This window comes from Gavialis gangeticus, unplaced genomic scaffold (genome assembly GCF_001723915.1).
Source record: "Gavialis gangeticus isolate Ggan-Ray unplaced genomic scaffold, GavGan_comp1, whole genome shotgun sequence".
Lineage (NCBI taxonomy): Eukaryota > Metazoa > Chordata > Crocodylia > Gavialidae > Gavialis > Gavialis gangeticus.
Genome location: NW_017728992.1, coordinates 49,084,349 through 49,103,995, shown reverse-complemented (window position 1 = coordinate 49,103,995; position 19,647 = coordinate 49,084,349). Strand labels below are relative to the sequence as shown.

The window sequence follows — 19,647 nt, the reverse complement described above, 5'->3', positions numbered from 1 at the left end:
GTCTACCCTACAAAAAGTAACCATGATGAAACAGAATGGTAAGAAGTGCTTGTTGTAATATGGTTCCTTTTTTGTCCGCATGACAGAAATATACTCTAGCCACTTTGGAGATCCACTTTTAAATGCAGTTTGTTTGTTTGTTTGTTTGTTAAACAACTTAACATGAATACCTGTCTCACAAATTTTGTGGTTTGTACATGTTCCATAACCAAACAATTGGTTGCCTTAGATGATTCTTTGGTGCCAAGTTTTCCACTTTTATTTTTGTTTTTATTGTTTTAATCCCAAACATACCAGCTATGGTACATTTTACTCTTCAAACCACAAATGAATAACAAATGCAGGAACTTTAAAAGGGAGACAAATTGAATGACTGCTTCAAATTATTTGCTTTGTTTATCTGCATCTTAACAATAGGGTTACTGTTTTGTAAAGGAAGCTTGGAAAATGGGGTTATGTACCACCAATAACTGCTCCTCTCCAAAAATACTGCTTCTGCAAAATTGTACTGTGGGTGGTCAAAGAACCTTTTTGGTAGTAATTGGTAGTTAGGGTATACACACATTTCCCTCAAGCCCTACATTGTGTAGATCCAGAGTATAAATACCATGCTGGTTTTAACGGTCCATTAATTTCTCATTATCAGCCTGCTGGAGTGGTGGTGGAACAAACCTTTTCCTTCTTGTGTCAGTTTTGCATCCAGTTGTACTGAATCCACCAATAGTTCAATATTTGTACTATAAATTAAAATGCTTTAGTTCAATTGTAGCAATTTACATTGAGGGGAAGTCTATTTCTGAGCCATGTCAAGACCTCTTCAAACTGGCAGGCCTGTTTGGTAAAGCAGCATTTTAAAGTATGACATTCACCCTTGTTTATAGTACTGGTTCTTCTGCGAAGTCACATGACTTGAAAGAAAAAGAAAGTAGTATAGAATCACTGTTGTCGATATCAGTGGATCCAAGTGGACCCCAAAGCATCTGATTTTGTTCTGAGGAAAACGGGCCTTCCTCAGGCTAAGTATTTCAATATAGGTCATCTCCTCCATCGCATACATGGCAAAAACATCAGCAGTCACTTGGTTCTGAAGCACTCTGAAGAGTGGAAGAAGGTCAGAGGGCTCAGAACTGTAGCTAAGCCCCAGGTGGTAACTTTCAGCATCTATCAGATCGGTGCTGGCAATGTTTTCTCTGGCACAGTCTTTCTTTAGATCTCATAGACGAGTGCAAAGAAATAACTTAGCTTCTGTGCAATAACTGATCTCCTGGCTCAGTCCAGTGGACTACTGATTCCTAACACTTATAACAGAAATATGCCTGTAGAGCAGCTCCCTGGCTTTAGAGTCAAGCATGACTTCTCATAAAGGATTTAAGTGGTTTGACACTGTCTATTGTAGTAGCAAAGCCATTTTCAATACCATCGTGTTTCAATACCATCTTGAACATCTTTACCATTCATAGATAGAAATCTACCATAGAACACCTCCTATTATTCCCCCCCACCAGACAAAAGGCTACAGCAAATCAATGGGGAAACATACTTCATTACCAGAACTGCGCAGATATTTTTCCCACTTCAAATAGTTAATTTTTAAGTATTTTCTAAAGAGCTGAAGAGTGCAGTAGAGTCAGTGAAGTTAACAAGAGTAGCATGAAAAGTCCCAGAGTCCTTACATACTTTTAAATGCAGTAGAATTAAAAAGACAGTCCCCCTTATGCATTTTCTTAAGCAACCTTGCTGTTGCTTTCCAGCCTTGTGCCCAAACCATTTCCAGCCAATTGTTGCTTCCAAATCTGGGTGTCTCCTGTTTGTGTCTCTGTACCTTTATTTCCTTTACCTTTCTGTAATAGACCTGGTAAAACCGAAGAAAACAATAGATGTTTTCAATGTTTTGTAGAGAGGCAAAGCATTTTAGGGTATTTTAGCATTTAGATAGGCACAGGATGGAGAATAACAAGTTTGAGAAAATCTTTGGATAATACTAGTGCTCCAGTCAATTAAATAAATTAAACAATGGGGATATTTTCTTTTGCTTCACTGATGGCAGTGTGTGACTTTGCTTTGAAAGTGATTATAAAAATGCCACTCTGCAATTCAGGGTATGCTACTTCTTAAAATAAAACTACACTTCTTGACTATTTGAACAAAACTGGAAATAAGGCCCTAATTATGTAACTTCAGGGCTCACATTCCTTGAGTGGTTGGTAGCTTAATGGGATTGACTGAATGTCTAGGGTTCACAGTGTTTTTACTATGTTATTAATATTTCCAGGAATTATTTTTAGATTTAATTTTTAAGAGTGTTTTTTTTCTCTTGAGATTCTCTTACTCTTGAGAAAAATGTATCCTACTTGGCTTTTTTTAAATAATAGTTTTGCATGTAGAACAGGCTTCCTAGAGAAGTTGTGGAACCTCCATCCCTTGAAATTTTCAGGAGTAGGCTGGGCAGACATTTGGTTGGGATGGATTAGTCAGAGATGATACTGTCTGGAGCAGGGCATTGGATTAAATGACCTTGTGAGGTTCCCTTCTGGCCCTACTTTCCTGTGATCTGATAAATCTTTCACCACATGGTCGTCTCCTCCTTGCTGCCAGTTGGAATTCAAGGCAAGAACCCAGGACCAAGAAAACCTATATCCATGTAAGAATCAGTGAATGATTTGGGATCTAAGGTCAGATAGATAAAAATTGTGTTATTTTGTAATTTGTTTTTCTTTCCCTGCTATTAAAATGTTTTACCATTGATGAAAGCATATCCTCTCCCAGAAGCATGTTTTATCTGCTAAATTTGCAAATGGGAAAAGAAATCAAGTGCAGTATAAAACTGATCTCTTGTGATCCGGCTTCAATCAAGGGCTATATTCTGAATTTGCAACAAAAAAGATCTAGTGATACCATAGATATTTTTCTTCTTTAACTATTCTACTCCTTAGTGATTCTGTTTTTAAATCAATTAAACTGCCTTAAGATGATAGCCCTCATCTACATTTACAAATACTTAAGGACAAAGATATGCTCCATTAAATGGTGGCTCTGTGCTAGATTGAAAGGTGATTAGAATAGAGTTGTTATCTTACCTGACTATAACATGCATAGTATGCAGATATTATGTAAATGTTTAAGCATCACATTAGTTATTAAGATCTGAAGCATTTCCAGACAATGACATTGGTTTTCTGATGATACTGTATTAACTCTTTTTATTTATTTTGTGTCTTTTCTCAGAGGTATAAGGTGTAATTGTGCCACATTGCTTTAAAAGGGGTAGGATAAACAAGACAAATTATAGAAAGGAAGTTTGTTGAGCAAACAGCAGGAGTTTTCTCAGCAAAATTCTTCTGTGGTAAACTAAGTCTGATGAAAATATTGTGACATTGACCTCAGCATATTGGCTTCTAGCCACTTACTAAAACAGTAAACGGCTTGCTCTGCATAACTACAAACATGTTTGGTGAAGAAATCAGAATGGATCACAATTTAACTGTTTCAGATTTTGAGAGAGAGAAAAATCAACCCCTACTGATATAACATTAGTGAAGTCACTTCATCTGAATTGGCACAAAAAGTATTGTTGTTGAAATTATTTGGAGCAGTGAGATTAATGAATTGCAATATTAAAACAGCTGTAGTCTTGCTGATACCATTTTTCATCAAAACTGTGAAAGAAGTCTGTATTATTTTTGTTTAAAGTTTAAGCCTGGGGGATGCCTTAAATGTTCAAGGCTAGGAGCTGTTGAATCACAGAATTAGAGAAAAATATGGTTGGAAGGGACCTCAGGAGGTCATCAAGTCCAATCTCCTACTCAAGGCAGGATTATTCCTGACTAAACCATCTCACCCAAGTGTTTGTCTAACTTGATCTTAAAGATTTCCAGTGACACAAACTTCACAGCCTAAATAATCTGCTCTCATGCTTAACTACCTTCATATTAAAAAAAATAAAGTTCTTCCTAATAGCAGTTTAGGTTTCCCTTGTTGTAATTTAAGACTTAATTATTCTGTTCTCCACAGCCATAGCACACATTCTGTCATCAGCTTTTTTGTAACCACCCTTCATGTATTTGAAGATTTAGCAAATCTCTAGTTGTCTTTTCTCCAGACTAAATAATCCCAGTCTTTCCAACACTTTCTTAGAAGTTGTATTTTCTAGACCTGTAATCCTGTCTTGTAGCTCATTACTGTACTCTTTTCAGTTTGTATATGGTAGTGTAAGAGTGGTGTTTCAACTGTTATGGTCCAGAAACTGCAAGAAGAAATAATTTCTTAGGGTGGTATCTTTCTTTTATTGGACCAATTGTATGGTTGGGTTAGGGTTAGACAAGCTTTTGAATGCAATTCATTGTTCATCAAGTCATTAATAATGATGCATTTCTTGCATTCAAAAGGTTGTCCAACTCTGTTTTAACCATACAGTTTGTGCAATTTGTTATGGTTTGCTTGAAATGCAGTACCTAAAACTGGACACAGTACTGCAGCTGAGACTTCACTAGTGGTGAAGAGAGTGGAAAAATAATTTTGACTTGCTGGCAACATTTGTTAATATAGACCAGTATGTTTTTGGCTTTATTACAACAACAACATCCTGTTATTCATATTCAGCTTGTGGTCCTATATAACCCCCAAGTCCTTTTCTGCAGTCTAGCCAGTCATTTCCAGATTTGCATGTGTTCAGGTGTTGTTCTGTCCTAAGTGCAAGGCTTTGTCCTTATTCTATTTCATTCAATTAATTTGGGACCATTTTTCCAGTTTAGTGAGGTCACTTTGAATTCTAACCCTAATCTCCAAAGCATCAGAGGCCTTTATTCAGTTCCAGCATCAACCTCCAGAGGTTCAGTCTTGCATCTCTTACCTCCCTGGAAGGTGTCCTCACTGTCAAGCTCTAGGCTGTTTGGGAATGGGAGCTCTCTCCATCACTCTCCTTGATGTTCTTTCAGTGTGGAGAAAATAATTGAAAATACATTGGATCCGAGAAAGAGAGGCAGGACTCTAGCTAGGTGGCTGGGACACTCTCTAGGAAGTTGGTAATTTGAATCCCTTCAGGCATAACAGGTCTAGCCATTAGGCTAGGGGCACTCCCTTCTCTTTTTCCCCAGGCAGCTTTTAAAAGATTTAAAGTGGCGATCCTTGCTGTGTTGTCAGGAACCTGGCCCTGTCCATGTATATTAGATGGGTTGTTAGGACAATATGTTGATTGCAAAATATGTTTTAAAACATGTGAGACAATTAGATACCTTGAAACAGGGCAGCATAAATCAGTAGGAGCAGCAGGTAGCACGAACTCCCAAAATCCAAGCTGCTTATTTAGGCCTCTCATTTGAAAGTTTTGGTCTGAAATAAAGTCGTCAGAATCAAATAAATGTCCTGTCAAGGTTTGTAATATAGCAGTAATAACTAATCTTTCTTTTGCCACATAATCCACAGGTAATACAGCTTGTTGATAAGTTACACTTATTGAGAGAGGAGTATTTAAAACTAAAGTAAGTTATGCACACACTTTGTTACAGCTTATTCCACAAAGAGAAATAGCAACTGTTAGTCGCATCTACACTTTATCAATCAATGTTCTTGATGCACTTCTATTGACTTCAATTCTGAGTGCTCGGAGTGGAATGTTTGCTGGTAAAGAAAATAGCATTTTCTTTACGAATGACATATCAGCCTTCCTCTGTTATGAATAGGCTAGTCTGATAACCAGTGCTTTGCAAGTTTCAGAACACACTATTTATGAAGGGAAATAAATTATTACTTAAAGGGTATTATTATGCAAGATGCATTTATGACAGAATGGGGAGTTAATAGCACAATTTAACTTAAGAACTGCTAGCTTTTTTAAGCAAAATGAAAATACAGGCTTAGACCTTGATTTCTAGATTCCTACTGCACTGGGTGATGACAGTCATTTAGTGACAATGGGATCTGACTCCCAGTTCCAGCAGATGCACCTCCAGCCAAGCCAAGCATGTATGGTACAGTTATTGGGATTGGAGATCAGATCCCAATTGCATGACTGGCAATGCAGGGAGCCCAGGGCATGGGTTTGCAAGTGCTGGTTGGAAGGAGTCAAACAACTGCCCCCACTGTGCAGCTGCAAAATCAAGGACTTCTGTGCCAGGAAGTCTAAAAATCACACATGCAATATTTAAAGGTCCCAGCATACTGGAGCCCTGGGATCTGGGAGCCTCTTCCTAATGAATAGGAAGATCTGGGATCTGGATCCTTTCTGCATGCAGTCTAAAAACTACACACACAGTTTTTAAAGGTCCCAGCCCACTTGGACCCCCTGTGATCAGGGAGCCTCTCCCCAGTCGCAGAGTCCTGGTACACTGAGATGTTTAAAACCCATGCTTGCAACCCAGCTGCTTGCGCAGGTTTTTAGACCTCCCAGCACTTTAGTCTTTCAGCACACTGGGACCTTTAAAACCTGAATGTGCACAGAACAAATTGGGTGCTGGTGTGGCTTTGAAACTTGTCATGTTGGGGAAAATCAACCTGGTATGTTGACTGTCTTGTTCTGCAGGTGGGTTGCAGGAAGCTAGCATTTTGAAGTGCTTTGCCCTGCAATCCCTACAGTCCCAGTGCCAACCCAGGTCCTGATGCCAGTGCTGGCCGTCAGCATTAGTATGGGGGCATGTTACATGTTCAATTTATGCTGCCATAAAAACCAGCCACAAAGATATTCCATATTTTCTATGGAATATCTTTGTGGCTGTTTTGCTACTTTGTGGCACCCTGAATGTGTATCACTGTTACTATTTTTAGTGCAATTAACATATGCCAGGGGCCCTTGAAACATCAGAAGTTGTTTGCAGTCAATTTTTATTTTGTAATGCAGAATTCTACATAATGCTTTATAGAAAAAATACATCTATCTTTCTCATCCTACTTTTATAATTCGAAACTTGATCGGAGCTAATGAATACTCAGACCTGTCATTTAGGTGTCTAAAATTAAGATCCTAAATTTGTATTTAAACTCCTTTAAAAGAAGTCTTCACCATTCCTGCTTTCTTCAGCCTAACCTTTTTTTCTACTCCTTAACTGTTCCATAGTGTGCTGCATTGCATGCTAGTTGGTCACAGCTCTTTAGTTGTGCTCAAGTGGCAATGTTTTAGTGTGGTTAAGAGTTTATAAAGCAGTCTGAAGGTTATTATAGGCCAATAGGGAGGAAAAGAATTTCATTTGAGAATTTTCCTTGACATCTAGCTCCTAATCTTACTGTAAAGGCATAGAGGTACTTGTTATAAAAACCATGTTACAATACAACCTGTTATATAACATGTTCCTGCTGAACAAATTGCATAGGAGGGCTCTTCCCTTCATCTTATTTTAGTAGGAAGATATTATTTAAAAGTAAATAAATAAACAAAGCCCTTCACCCTACACGATGTAAAAAAATAACGTTGTACCTTTCTTTCTATTCTTCTAAATATGTTGCTTTCTTTTCCTCCCTAGTAGCTCACAATGTTATCATAATGAGAGACAGTGTGTGTGTATCTGTATTCCTTGCAATGTCAATACTGCAGGATTTTACATATGCAGCTGCTTAATACATTAACTATCATTTCTTGCTGCCTGGGGTTACAGGTTGTAAGACAGGCCAAGAGCAGTATGTTAAAATCTACAAGTCTGAAGTTCTGTAGAAATCAATAGAATGCAAGAGACATTTGGAATCTGGTCAAGAACATCCTGGGGTGGGCAGAATGAGTGCAACCTGCCATAGATAAGATAAGCATATAGTACGTAGTACAACCAAAACCTGGTATGTGCCTGGAAAGATATGTAGGAATCTTGTCATTGAATAAGTTCATTGATCAGCGAATTGCAAGGTAGGTGGCACAAAACTTGATTGATCATCTCTGGATAATGATGTGGGCTTGATGCAAGTGCTTCTAATGTATAAAAAGAGCAGAATAGAAATGCACTTTGGATTTGTGTTTAACCCTGTATTATCCCTGCTGTCAGCCAATCTGATCAGCTGGCTGATGGTCTGAAGAAAAGCTACACGAAGTTTATATTCGCTGAATAGCTGTGTTGTGTGCTTATTTGAACCGTGTTACAATAGGACCTAATAGGCCTTTGGAGACAACAACAGGGATTACACTGCTGAACAAAGTTATTACAAATGTTTTTGTGTAGAAAATATATTAACTTGCCCTTTTTCACTTTTATACTAAGCAATTCCTTTTTTTACCTTCCCTGCAAAGCTGATATTATACCTGTTGACCTTCCAACCTTGTCTTTCCTAAAATATTTTTTATTTGATTTCAGGTCACCATTGGTCAAATGTATTCCACACAGAAGCTTGTTATCGAAAATCCAGAAAATACATAGCTAGAAGATGAATCCAATTTTTGAAGCAACAGTGGACCATCCTCAGCATTCTGCATTGCTGCACACAGATATTTATGTTCGCTGCACAAGTATGAGAGTTCATTTTTTATTAAAAGAAGAAATGTAGGAGAGGCTCAGTTCTGACAACCAAAGCAATATGGAATGTTTCCATGATTCATACTCTAAGACGTACGGCTACGGCTACCACAGTATGTAATGTACCCAATGCCCATGTTTGCTTGTGTGTCATATGTAATGAACATGTTCATTGTTCTTATTTAACAATAAAATTTCATGAGCTGAATATCTGGAATCGAAGACATTCTTCTTCAGATGATCTTACTTCCCTACCAGTGGCTCAAAGGATATGGTTATGCATCAGCCTGTGGTGCAGTTAGTAAGTGATTTCTTAACTATTAATCTGAAAATTCAGAAAGTTGGAAGCCAGCTAGTTTCATCCAGCTTAGTTAACAGCTTGTTAATAAAATGTTAGGCTTACATTACTGAGACTGCTGAACAGTTAGAATACACTTGTACTATTGTACCTTTTTCCAGATGTCTGAAACTGCAACTTGTCAGCAGAAAGAAACAAAACACATTTCAGTGTCAAGTACTGTCCATTTTCTTGCAAAGTAAAGGTAATTCCATGCAAATAGATGACGCTGTTAAATTTAATTCAGAACTCACAGAAATATTTTCTCTTCTGTGAGAAGCTTGTAAATGTCCATAACCTGTCTCAGCATATCCATACCATGCTCTGGATGAAACCAGCTGGAAGTTCAATCTTCGTGATCATCCAGTACTGGATCTCCACACCAATATGGCTAAATCAGTTGTTAAATGCATTCTGTTCATTTGCAGCAATGAGGATTTGCACAAAAAGGATCACTAACAGAACACCCATTTGTTAAACTTTAAAACAAGTAAACAAAAAGATGATTTCCAAATATCTGCAGACATTACTCATTTGGTAATCTAGGCTGAAGAGGTGAGTGTATTAGGAGCTTTTCTGAAGCCAGCACTTAGCAGAGTTTCTTGTAGAGTTCCTGGGCTGTCCAAGGAAGGAATTCCCTTAATTATCTGACAAATCAGTAGTCTGAAAATACTTTATGTAACAGAAGTGAAAGGGTACATAGAGGCAGATGGAAAAAATAAACCGCATTTTAAGATTAGCAGCACTAAACAAAATTAAAACACCTCTTAAAAAGTCAAGTTTAATTCAAAATAGTGCTTGTGTTCATTTATGTTTTCTGTTATAGAAAGTACAGAAATATCATTCAGTACAGATCTACAGAAAATGTTACAACAAAAGCTTTCAAGGAAGACACTTTAAAATAAGGACAGTCTAGTAACATCTTTAAGATAGACCTTAAAATGAAACTACATTTTGGAAAGTAAAAGGATAATCTCTACTTCTGACTGATTCTCCAAAATAGAACTAATGAATGGTGTCTAATTTAGAGGTGCTAATTCTTAAACCTTACTCACCCCTGAAACATTTCCTACTTACGTAAGTACCTGAAAGTTTGTAGCACAGCATCCTATTAACCATAAAAGTGTACAAAATAAGGCACAATTACTATGTTTAAGACTATAACCCTCTTCACACAAAAAGCAAATACTGTGGTATTCCTCCATTTGTTAGGTTCAGAAATACAGCAGATATGAATAAGTTTTTGCTACATCAGTAAAATGCATTGTTTTATTAAAAACTGATTTTTTTTTAACCAGGTAGAATGCCATGCACTACAGTTTTAAAAAAATAAGGCACTAAGGACTGAATCCCAAAATACACCTGAGTCAGTGTTATTAGTACATTTGGGTTGAAGATAAAAGGACCAGGAAAGTCAAATATTCAAACTTTCAATAGTAGTAAGGTTTTAATTGTGGGGGTTTTAAAATTACATTTTAGAGAAGAAAATCATGGGAGGCTATATTGTTTTGCATTGCTTGGATGTTAAAGCATACACTGGTACCTAACTTTTTTAAGTGTCTTAATTACTGGAACAAGCAGTACATACTGGGTGCGTCTACACGTTCATAAACGTGCTCCTACCACACATTAAATTTAGTATCTCTAATGTAAGGTACTAAATAAATGCACATTAGGTTACCATAATACACAGTAGCAAAAGCACACACTTTGTCACACTTAATGCACAGCAACCTATTTTTAGTGCTCATTAGCATATTGGCAAGATTTTTGACATGACACTTTAATGTATAGTAAAATAGGCTACTGCGCATGAAAACACATATGTAGATGTGCCCACTGCTTCAGAGAATGCAGCTGCAAGAATCAAGAGTGTTCCTTGGCCTGTAGTACAACATCCATTTTAGAGAGAGAGAAACAACACAGTATATCCTTAACATTTTTAGCATTTAAACTATGAAATATTTTACACATGCTCCTTTTTCCAAGTGATTCATACAGGTTTTTCAAAAAATATCCCTTTAATATGCATAATCAGTCATTCCAAAAATAATCATGGTAGTTTACTGTGAGGTATTTTAAAGCTTAGTTGCTATCAGAATTAAAGCTGCCTATAGTATGAGAGACAACATTGATATTAATGACTTAGTATTTCGGGGAGGGGGGTTGATTTTTTTTGCGGGGGGTTGTTAATCCCTCGAGTCTGAACAGAACAATTTTTCTACTGTCTGAAAATTCCCCTGATAATTTATACAACTGTCTCCCTCTAACATGATGCACTTTGTCTCTCAGTTACCCCACTGGAACTTTGCTTATTTCTCAATTGCTTGTATAGCCTGTGAAGGGGCATTTTCCAGCCTTAAGGATGCATACTGCACATAAGATATGACAAGTGGAAACTTTAACAGAGCTTAGAGCCTTTATACAAAAAAGAGATATGTAGTATAAACTATGTCAAGACGTTTCTCTCTCCTCTTATTTGAGGAATAAGTAGCATAAAACTCAGTTGTCCAAAGAGGACATACAATCTCTCTCGCTCCCAAACTTACTTTAGGCAAGAACTAGAGAGACCTCAATTCTTGAGGACTAACAGGCCTTAGGTATGAGACGTACAAAATTATGAGTGTACAAAAGAGAATGTGGAATTACTACACTTAATTAATTGCCACAAAATTACAGCATTTAAAAATGTTCCTGGAAGCTTGGACCTGTCTTTACAACAAGAACATGTTTCATATTGTGGTGCATTATATGTGCTTCATCCATTCATGTTAAAGATAATAATTTGTGCAAATTGCCACTTGTTACTGGAAAAACAGACTGCAAATTACATAATTTCTCCTTTTAATATGTTTATTACTATTACAGATACTGTTATAACATACTGGTGGGTGTGTGAGAGAGAAACAGTGTCAAACACTTTATAAAAGAAATCCTATAATGGAATAAAAACTTACTAGTGTGTGCCCTGTCTGACTTGTTAAGTTTTCCTTCCATACTCCCATTTTAGTGCATAACCAAACTGCTTATTTAACTAGTGACAGAGAATACCAAAGAAGGAAGTTATCAGATACATTTTTCACTAACTTTTCACTGAGCAATGTAAACAATACAAGTAGCCAAGCATTCAGTAAAAGGGACCCCAGTGATTCAGTGTACTGTCGCTAGCCTGACTGATAGCACAAGGGAGTGCGTTAAGAACCTTCACTAATTCTATAACTATTCCTACTTAATAATCCACTCCTTTTTGTCTTATTAGGCTGAGAAATTATTTTCTTTACACATGCACTTCCAACCATCCCTGATCTCAGCAACCTGATTTTATCAAATACAAAATCAATGTGCCTCAGTTATCATGCGCGAAAAATTTACCTGTTTATGTACATCAAAGGTCATAAGAGCTTTTTTAAAATAGCAGACAGCATTTTTAAAGACAGAACACACCCTCTTTAACTCACCCCAACGTGAAGAGCTGTTCAAAGGATAGATACTGCAACAGCCCTAATGGCATTTAATTAGAGAATCCTACCACAATTAGAAACTCAATTTTGAGAGATCTGGACATGGCAGAGGTATAAGTGAAATAAAGCAGACCAGAAGACTTGCATACAAACATTTTACCAAAGGCTCTTCTTATTTAAACTTGTCATAGTAAGAATGTTAAATTAAGTGCTCATAGTTCTTAAATACAATATAACCAGCTGTTATAATGCAAGACTAGTGCATTGTAACTCTAACTCACAGAATCTATTTTTGAGAAATATGAGACCACAACAGGTTTCCCCTATTCCCTCCTTAACACTTTCAGAATCAGCTTCCCTACCTCTTCTTCAAGACTTGTTCCTCCACAACTGTACAGAATAAAGCTGAGAGGTGGAGGCTGTGGAACAGCTGCTTTCTAAACATTCATACCTATTTGCTCTGTAGCATGAAATTCTGACCTCATTTGAGTTGACACCTTCCTTGACTTCAGTGGGGCAGGATTTCACCCTTGGGTAAAAGGTCCACCCAAGATTATCAGCTCATGGGGAAGGCAAAACCAGTTGCTTTAGCCAGCAACACACAATGAAGTGATGTAGCCAGCACCACGTTTGGCCACCTTTGACTTCCTAAACTGAATCACCAGTTCCAGTTGGGTCATCTGTCGTCTGCACAGGTCCAGAGTGAGGCTTCAGTTCATGCCTTCTGGAACCATGGCAAGACAGTTCAATTACTCTGTCATTACACTTCTACCCTGCCTGCCGAGTGAGTGTTATTGCTGCCAGAAACTGCATAAAGTAGATGTTGCTATTCTGGACAGGAGAGAAAATCAGAACTATGCTGCCTGAAGCAGAGGGACAGCCTGATCGCTATGCAAGGCACTGAACCTCAACTGTTCTTGTCAATGACAAGTGTCAATCCCTGTAGGCCATTCCACTGGAATTCCAAAATTCTTTCATTCTCACAGAAACACATTGTTTCCTTCCTCTGTACCACAGAAATAACAGACTAGGGTCACTTGTATTGAGGGTTTACATATTTATATCAAAGGGAAAATATGGGCCACAGTTCCTGAATCTGAAGATCAAAAAAGGGAAAACAAATCCACTTCTTCCAAAAATAAAACAGGTTCTACTATTTTAAAGAAAAGGTTTGGAATGCTCAACATGTAAAGTCCTTAGACCACCAGCGATAGCTCTGATGTACTTTGATTCCACGTGTAACAACATATCATCAGTATGTTGAAAAAAGTGCTCCTTCCACAATTACTCATCTATACTGTTTTTAAGCCTGCTGATTATAGCAGTTTTACGGGAGAACAGTAGTGGTTACACAATGCATTCAGATGTCTCTTTCTTACCCTGGGTATAAAGGAAACCATGGAGAGCTGAAAGGAATTTACAAGATTTCTTCTGAAAAAGTACACTGCAGAAGTATATATACCAGCCTCTGGAAATTCTGCTCACCCAAAGCAGGTCATCTTAACTGTCTTTTGTCATCATCATGCTAAAAGACAGGCAAACAGATTTTGTGCCTGGTCATATTCATGTCAATGCTACCATAGACCTGCAAAAAGTTAGCAATTGCTGAATAAACTAAGCAAATTTTCAAATTTAAAAGATTTTTGGCCCGGATCATCTCCCCTATTCTCTCAGTCAATACATTGGACCAAATCCATTTCCTCTGCTGGAGTCAATGAGAGCAGAAGCCAACTCTTCACATTATGAGTGAAAGCCAAAGTCTTTTCAAACTGCTGTTTTCAATGAAGCAGGAGTCATTTGCATGCAAGTTTGTAGTCCTTGAAGGCACCAAACTAAGTTTACTTACACAAGAGCCTTCTGAAATCCCCTGCCTTTCTGTTAAATCATGCTTTTGATTGTGCGTAAATATTCAAGAGAAGCTTCCTATTACCTGTATATTTAAAGACAAAAAGTTTCTATACTGCAAAAATTAAATTGTTTGAAATGTAACTTATCTTACCTTGGTTTCCTTATGACTCACTCAATTTGAGGCTTGAAGTATACTAAAGTATTTTTCTGATTATGTTACAGTTGTCTATAATAACCAGAGGCTTTTATTTCTTCTTTAAATCCAAGGAAATCTAATCCAAAGGGACAACAGAAATCTGCACATACTGAAGATCCACATTCCTGGAGTTTTTCCTGACACACCTATGACCTTTACAATTTTGAAAATGAGCAGTTTTTCTTTTCTTTTTTTCATCATTACTGGATGCTGTACCACCTTGGGAAAATTCATAAATAGCATTATATCTAGCAACTACTGCTTGCATCAGAACTGTAGTCCAATCAATTTTACACAGGCACTGAAGACAGTAGACAAAGGTTCTAACTCTTGTTTTGATACAGACTTCCTGGGTCCCTAAGGCAGCTTTCTCCTCTGTATGAGTGATGAGAATCTTGCTTAGGCCATTTTTGAAAAGTACTTTGGAAAACTCCAACTGGAAAGAGCTGCAAGTTCAAAGGTCTCTTATTTTTATTAAAGTTAACCTGTATGACTCATGAGCATAGAGAAAAAGGTCTTATCCTACTGTTATTACTCAAAATTTCATTATTTAAATATTGCGGGGCAAAGTTCAAAGCAAAATATTTTTTTTAATTATGACACACTGAAAGACTGAGTAGATGCAGACACATTAGATAGAATTTAAAGAAACACCAATAGGAGTTTTGCAGTTTAACTACAGAATGCAGTGCTTCTGGAACTTTGTACTTTCAGGCTGCCTAACTAGAAAAAAAATAGATCACCTGCAAACTTAAAGATTTGTTCCTGAATTGGGCTGTTTCAAGTCCTTCATGATGTACAGAGAACACAAAGTTTGCCCTCTTTTTTAAGGAGCATTCACATTGTCAACCCTATTTTTCTGAAAGACTACATAGGTTTCTGAAAAGGCATAATTCTTAGAGAGAAAATTGGTTTTATTCACACCTTTTCAATGCTTGTTAATATCCGTGATTGATTTATCACCTCACTGCTTTACTTAGAAGTGGAAAAAATTCCCCATTTCTTTATAAGACCCAACCTAGTCCTCCAGCACAACAGAGAAGACCATATTTGACATTCCTGTGTCAAACAATAATGAATCTCCTCTGAATAAGATAATGTATAAATAGTAATATTTGCATAGTTAATAGGTAATGAACACTCACACAGAAGACCTGTGATGTTTGCAGTCATGGTCCAAGGCAATTCAATGAAGAACATGGATCAATACATTTAGCATTATATATCAACTGTAGCAACATAATCTTTCATGTACTAAAAATCCACAGTTTTTCATATACGTGTAGGCATCAACCATTGCATATGGTAGACCAGAAGGCTAAATCAGATCTGGTTTTCCCATGCAATATCCTATTTATATCACCTAATTTTTTTTAAGTTAACTAATGTACCACGGACAGAAAATCTATTCTGTATTTTACTGAATGCTCTGTATGCCAACTGCATGCTTCAAGGAGGGATTCACATATAACAAATAAAATTATACCAGGAATTTCTCTTTCAGTTTATATTTATACAGCTTTTTATGTGCATCCTCAAGCATAGTTATGATTTCGATTCTAGGCTGGTTTATAAATGTGTTTAAACTCTAGTTTATGTTTCAGAAATTCATATATTTTTGAGTTAAAAGCCTCAGAAAACTCAGACTAAGCCTGGTACTGTATAAGATACAAAAAGGAAAAAAAAACCTCTGCCACAACTGAAGTTAGTTGTAATTCTTTCTGCATATCAATTGTCAAAACTCTTTCGGTAGTATGGTGGCAGCACATGGTTTTATCTTTTTGCCGTAATTTATTCAAAAAGAAAGCTACCCCACATTTTGAAATGCTGTATTACAATAATACAGGTACAGTTATGAAGGGGTCTCAAGTAACAGTTCTCTTAATTCTGATTAACCATTCTAATAAGGTTTCACAGAGACTGAAGATCTAACATGTCATAAAAATGCTAACAACATGGTAGCACTGTAAGCCATTTAAATCATGTGGCATAGACAGGGCTAAATGATGTTTTTAGTCATCGCCCTGAATGCTGCTTTCAGACTTGCAAAGTCCAAGGTTATAGCATGATTCTTTAACAGTTTGATCTGCTCAACACTGCACAAATCAAATGGAGTTTTAACCTTTCAGGGACACAGCCATGTTGTAACTGGATACTTCATTAAGTTACATTTTCATAACTGTCAACAAGTCATGAAGCATCCAGTTCTACAAAGTACAACTCCATGCACATATTCATCTTTTTTTAACAACATAACAATCATCTAAAAACATAAAGTTATACTTGCCCATGTCATTAATCTAGTTAATCATTAATTTAGTTACTTAAAGTATGGCGTTTCTTGCAAAAACAGGCTGCAAGAAATCTGGTAAATAAAACTTAGAACAGATGCTTTTATAATAAACTCACCAAATTATTATAAATACAGAGAAATATAGAAAGAGATTTGAATAGACATGGGGGGCATTAAACTGAGCTGCTGGTTTTCACTCCTTAGCAAAAACTAAGCAAAACTGGGTGCACCTACATGTGAATAATGCTCTGCAATAAACTCCGGTGCAATTTGCACCGGAATTTATTGCTCCTGGGCTCAACATTTAAAACGTGTGCCCAGGACCACAGCCACGGCTGACAGGGTTCCCCCGGGGTCAGACTGCTAGCCCCAGGCTACTCCAGCCCAGCTCAATGTACTGTGGAGGGGTTGGCTGGGGCACAAGGATGCTTCAGTGCAGGTATAGCTGGCAGGCAGCACCCCCCCACTGAAGCACTCCCATGCCCCAGCCAGCCCCTGTCAGCAGCTACACGTTTTGTGGTGGAGTAAAAAACTCCACCATAAGATAGGATCTGTATCTGACAGCAGTAACCTATGACAGAGTTAACTAGTTTACTCCAGCCTAATAGCTTCACATATGTAGACTGGTGATGCTTTACTGGCCGCGTCTACATGTGACACTGACTGCACACTACCTCATTACTACTGTGCAGTAGCACTGCATGGCAGGAAGCGTGACATAACGCTACTGTGCAGCAGTAACAAGCTACTGTGCAGTGTCACCTAAAAGCCATTCAGCGATGCTACTGTGCAGTAAGTCTGGTAACTACACAGTCATTTAGTGACTAAATGACAGCGCAGTAACATCTGCGCAGTCAGTGTCTCTTGTAGATGCAGCCATTGAGTTAATTAGGCAACCCTGAAGTAAGTGTCGCATGTAGATGTGCCCACCGAGTCCTAACTCTGTTTTATACTACCCTTCTGCAGTTAGAGAGCCATCCCTAACAAAAATTAGCCCTCTCCCAATATAACAGGCATCGTACTGATTTATCACGTAATACATACACTGCTCAAAAGTATTTCATTCCTCACTGCAAACAGATGTTGTTAACAGTTTATCTTCCAATGAACTGAATGAACACTGGCAAGGTTTTTTAAACTACTCTCTCATTGCTGATATTAGGTAGTTCAGCCTTTTCTGAGAATTGACAGATGTAGTTCAGAAAATGTCATTAAAAAAAAATTGGTTGTGCATACATTCTATAATTGGAGAGGAAAAAAAAGTGTGTGTGTAGACAGACCACTCACTGTTTAAAAGAATGTGTGTTAGGTATGACCTACCAAACTCCATTCTAACAGTTAAAAGCCTTGCATGAACTTTATTTTTTGTTAAAGCCCATCATAGGTGAGGAATCAATGTCAAAGTGCATTCAGTTATAAGCAAAGAAGGTTTGCTGTTTCGCAGGGTCACAGCAGTTAGACGGTCAAGTAAACCAAAAAGTGCTCACTCTCAGAAATTATACTGTTATGGATATATAAATATAATATGGAAGACTGCTGTCACATGACTGTGTCTTTGGAAGAAGGGGAAGAAATGATTGGACCCTAACTCAAATTTGTAAAGAATACTTACTGAACTTAGACCTTACTGAACAGGCCCAAGTGTTCAAGGAGTCTTACTGACTACTGAGGTGAGCAAAGATAAGATTATGCACAAAGTATTTGCATAATCAAGACCAGAGGGACTCTGTGCAAAATACATATGCACATTTACACCCCTCACCCAGTTCTCTTCTTTCAAAAAAAATTTAATTTCTGCAAGACCTAGCAATAAGCTTCAGGCTTTGCCATCAAGCTGTCCCTGTGTCCAGCAATACCTAAATACCCATAAACGAGACCGTGCTCTATCCGTAAAAAGAAAAATGCTTTGATGCATACAGAACAGTTAAAAAAAAAAAAAGAAAGAAAAAGCCATCTTGAACAGGATATTTCCAGTTCTCAACAACTTGAAAGAGAAAAATCTCTCACAGCACTGGGAGCTCACTTGACAAAAAAAGAGGCAACAATACTGGAGCGGGCAGATCCCACATACCCTTCTTCGTGCCTGAGGCCAAGGACAAGCGCCCACCTGGCCCAGCTGATCTTGTCTTCACTTCCCAAACAGGCTACATTCCTCAGAAAGGGCTGGACCAAGCAGCAAGGTCTTTCTCAGAAGGGGATGGAGAGCAGTACTGGCAGCAACAGGACAGACACCACCTGCTTGACGTGTTGACAGCCAGGCCTGCAGCCTTGGACCCAGCCAGGTGGGTCTTGGCATGAAGGGCACCACTGAAAGCTCAACGCCTGTTCCCCCAAACAGCCAGGGCTGCTGCCACCGGGCAGGGCTTGGGTGCACCCTAGACCAGCAGAGCCCCTGACTGGATTCTGCTAGTGCTGACCCAGGCTGGGCTTGGACGCAGCCTGGACCAGCAAACTTTGTTGGCTGGATGCCACTGTTGCTGGCTCAGACCAGGCTTGGAGGCACCGCCCTGTTCCCAGGCTGCGTTCCCCTGTGTTCACTGCCTCAAGTCAGGCTTGGGCACACTGAGGTGCAGACCAGCGGGTCCCACCGTCCGCCAGCTGTTGGCCACATGCTGCCGGCGCTGGCCAGCCCGAGGCGCGAGGCAGGGTTGTCCACCAGGCCACACAGGCTCAGTAGAGGGGACCGCCAGGCTCTGGGGGGCTCCCGCCGGGTGCCCTCTCCTTGTCCTCCTCCTGGCCCTCCAGCTCCTGATCGTCCTGGCCCTGGCTGGCGCTGCAGCAGCGCAGGGTGTAGTTGGCGCCACCGTTGTTGTCCCAGAACTCGCCCAGCGGGCTGCGGTAGCGCACGGCAAAGTGCAGCGCAGCGCCCTGGCGCAGCAGGCTGGGAGGCGGGCACAGGGCAAAGTGGAAGCGCCCCCCGTCGGGGCCGGGCAGCGCGGGCGCGTCGAGAAAGGACAGCCACTCGTTGAAGGTGTAGCGCACCGCCACGTCGTGCAGGCCCGGCCCGCCCAGCACCCGCACCGAGCCGCGCACGTCCAGCGGGCCTGCCTGCAGCGCCTCCAGGCACACGCGCTGCTCCCGCAGCC

General features: G+C 39.0%; 1 protein-coding gene across 2 annotated transcripts in view; it reads left to right on the top strand.

Annotated features, from left to right (window-relative positions):
- Positions 1–8,634, top strand: part of LYRM4 (LYR motif containing 4) — a 174,521-nt gene extending 165,887 nt beyond the window's left edge. The window contains exon 3 of one of the 2 annotated variants that reach the window (XM_019522147.1): positions 8,268–8,634. In XM_019522147.1, coding sequence (XP_019377692.1) covers positions 8,268–8,330 — 63 coding nt within the window. In that variant the 3' untranslated portion in view covers positions 8,331–8,634. The remainder of the gene's footprint in view (positions 1–8,267) is intronic. The other variant, XM_019522157.1, reaches the window with a different exon arrangement.
- The last annotated feature ends 11,013 nt before the right edge of the window (positions 8,635–19,647 follow it).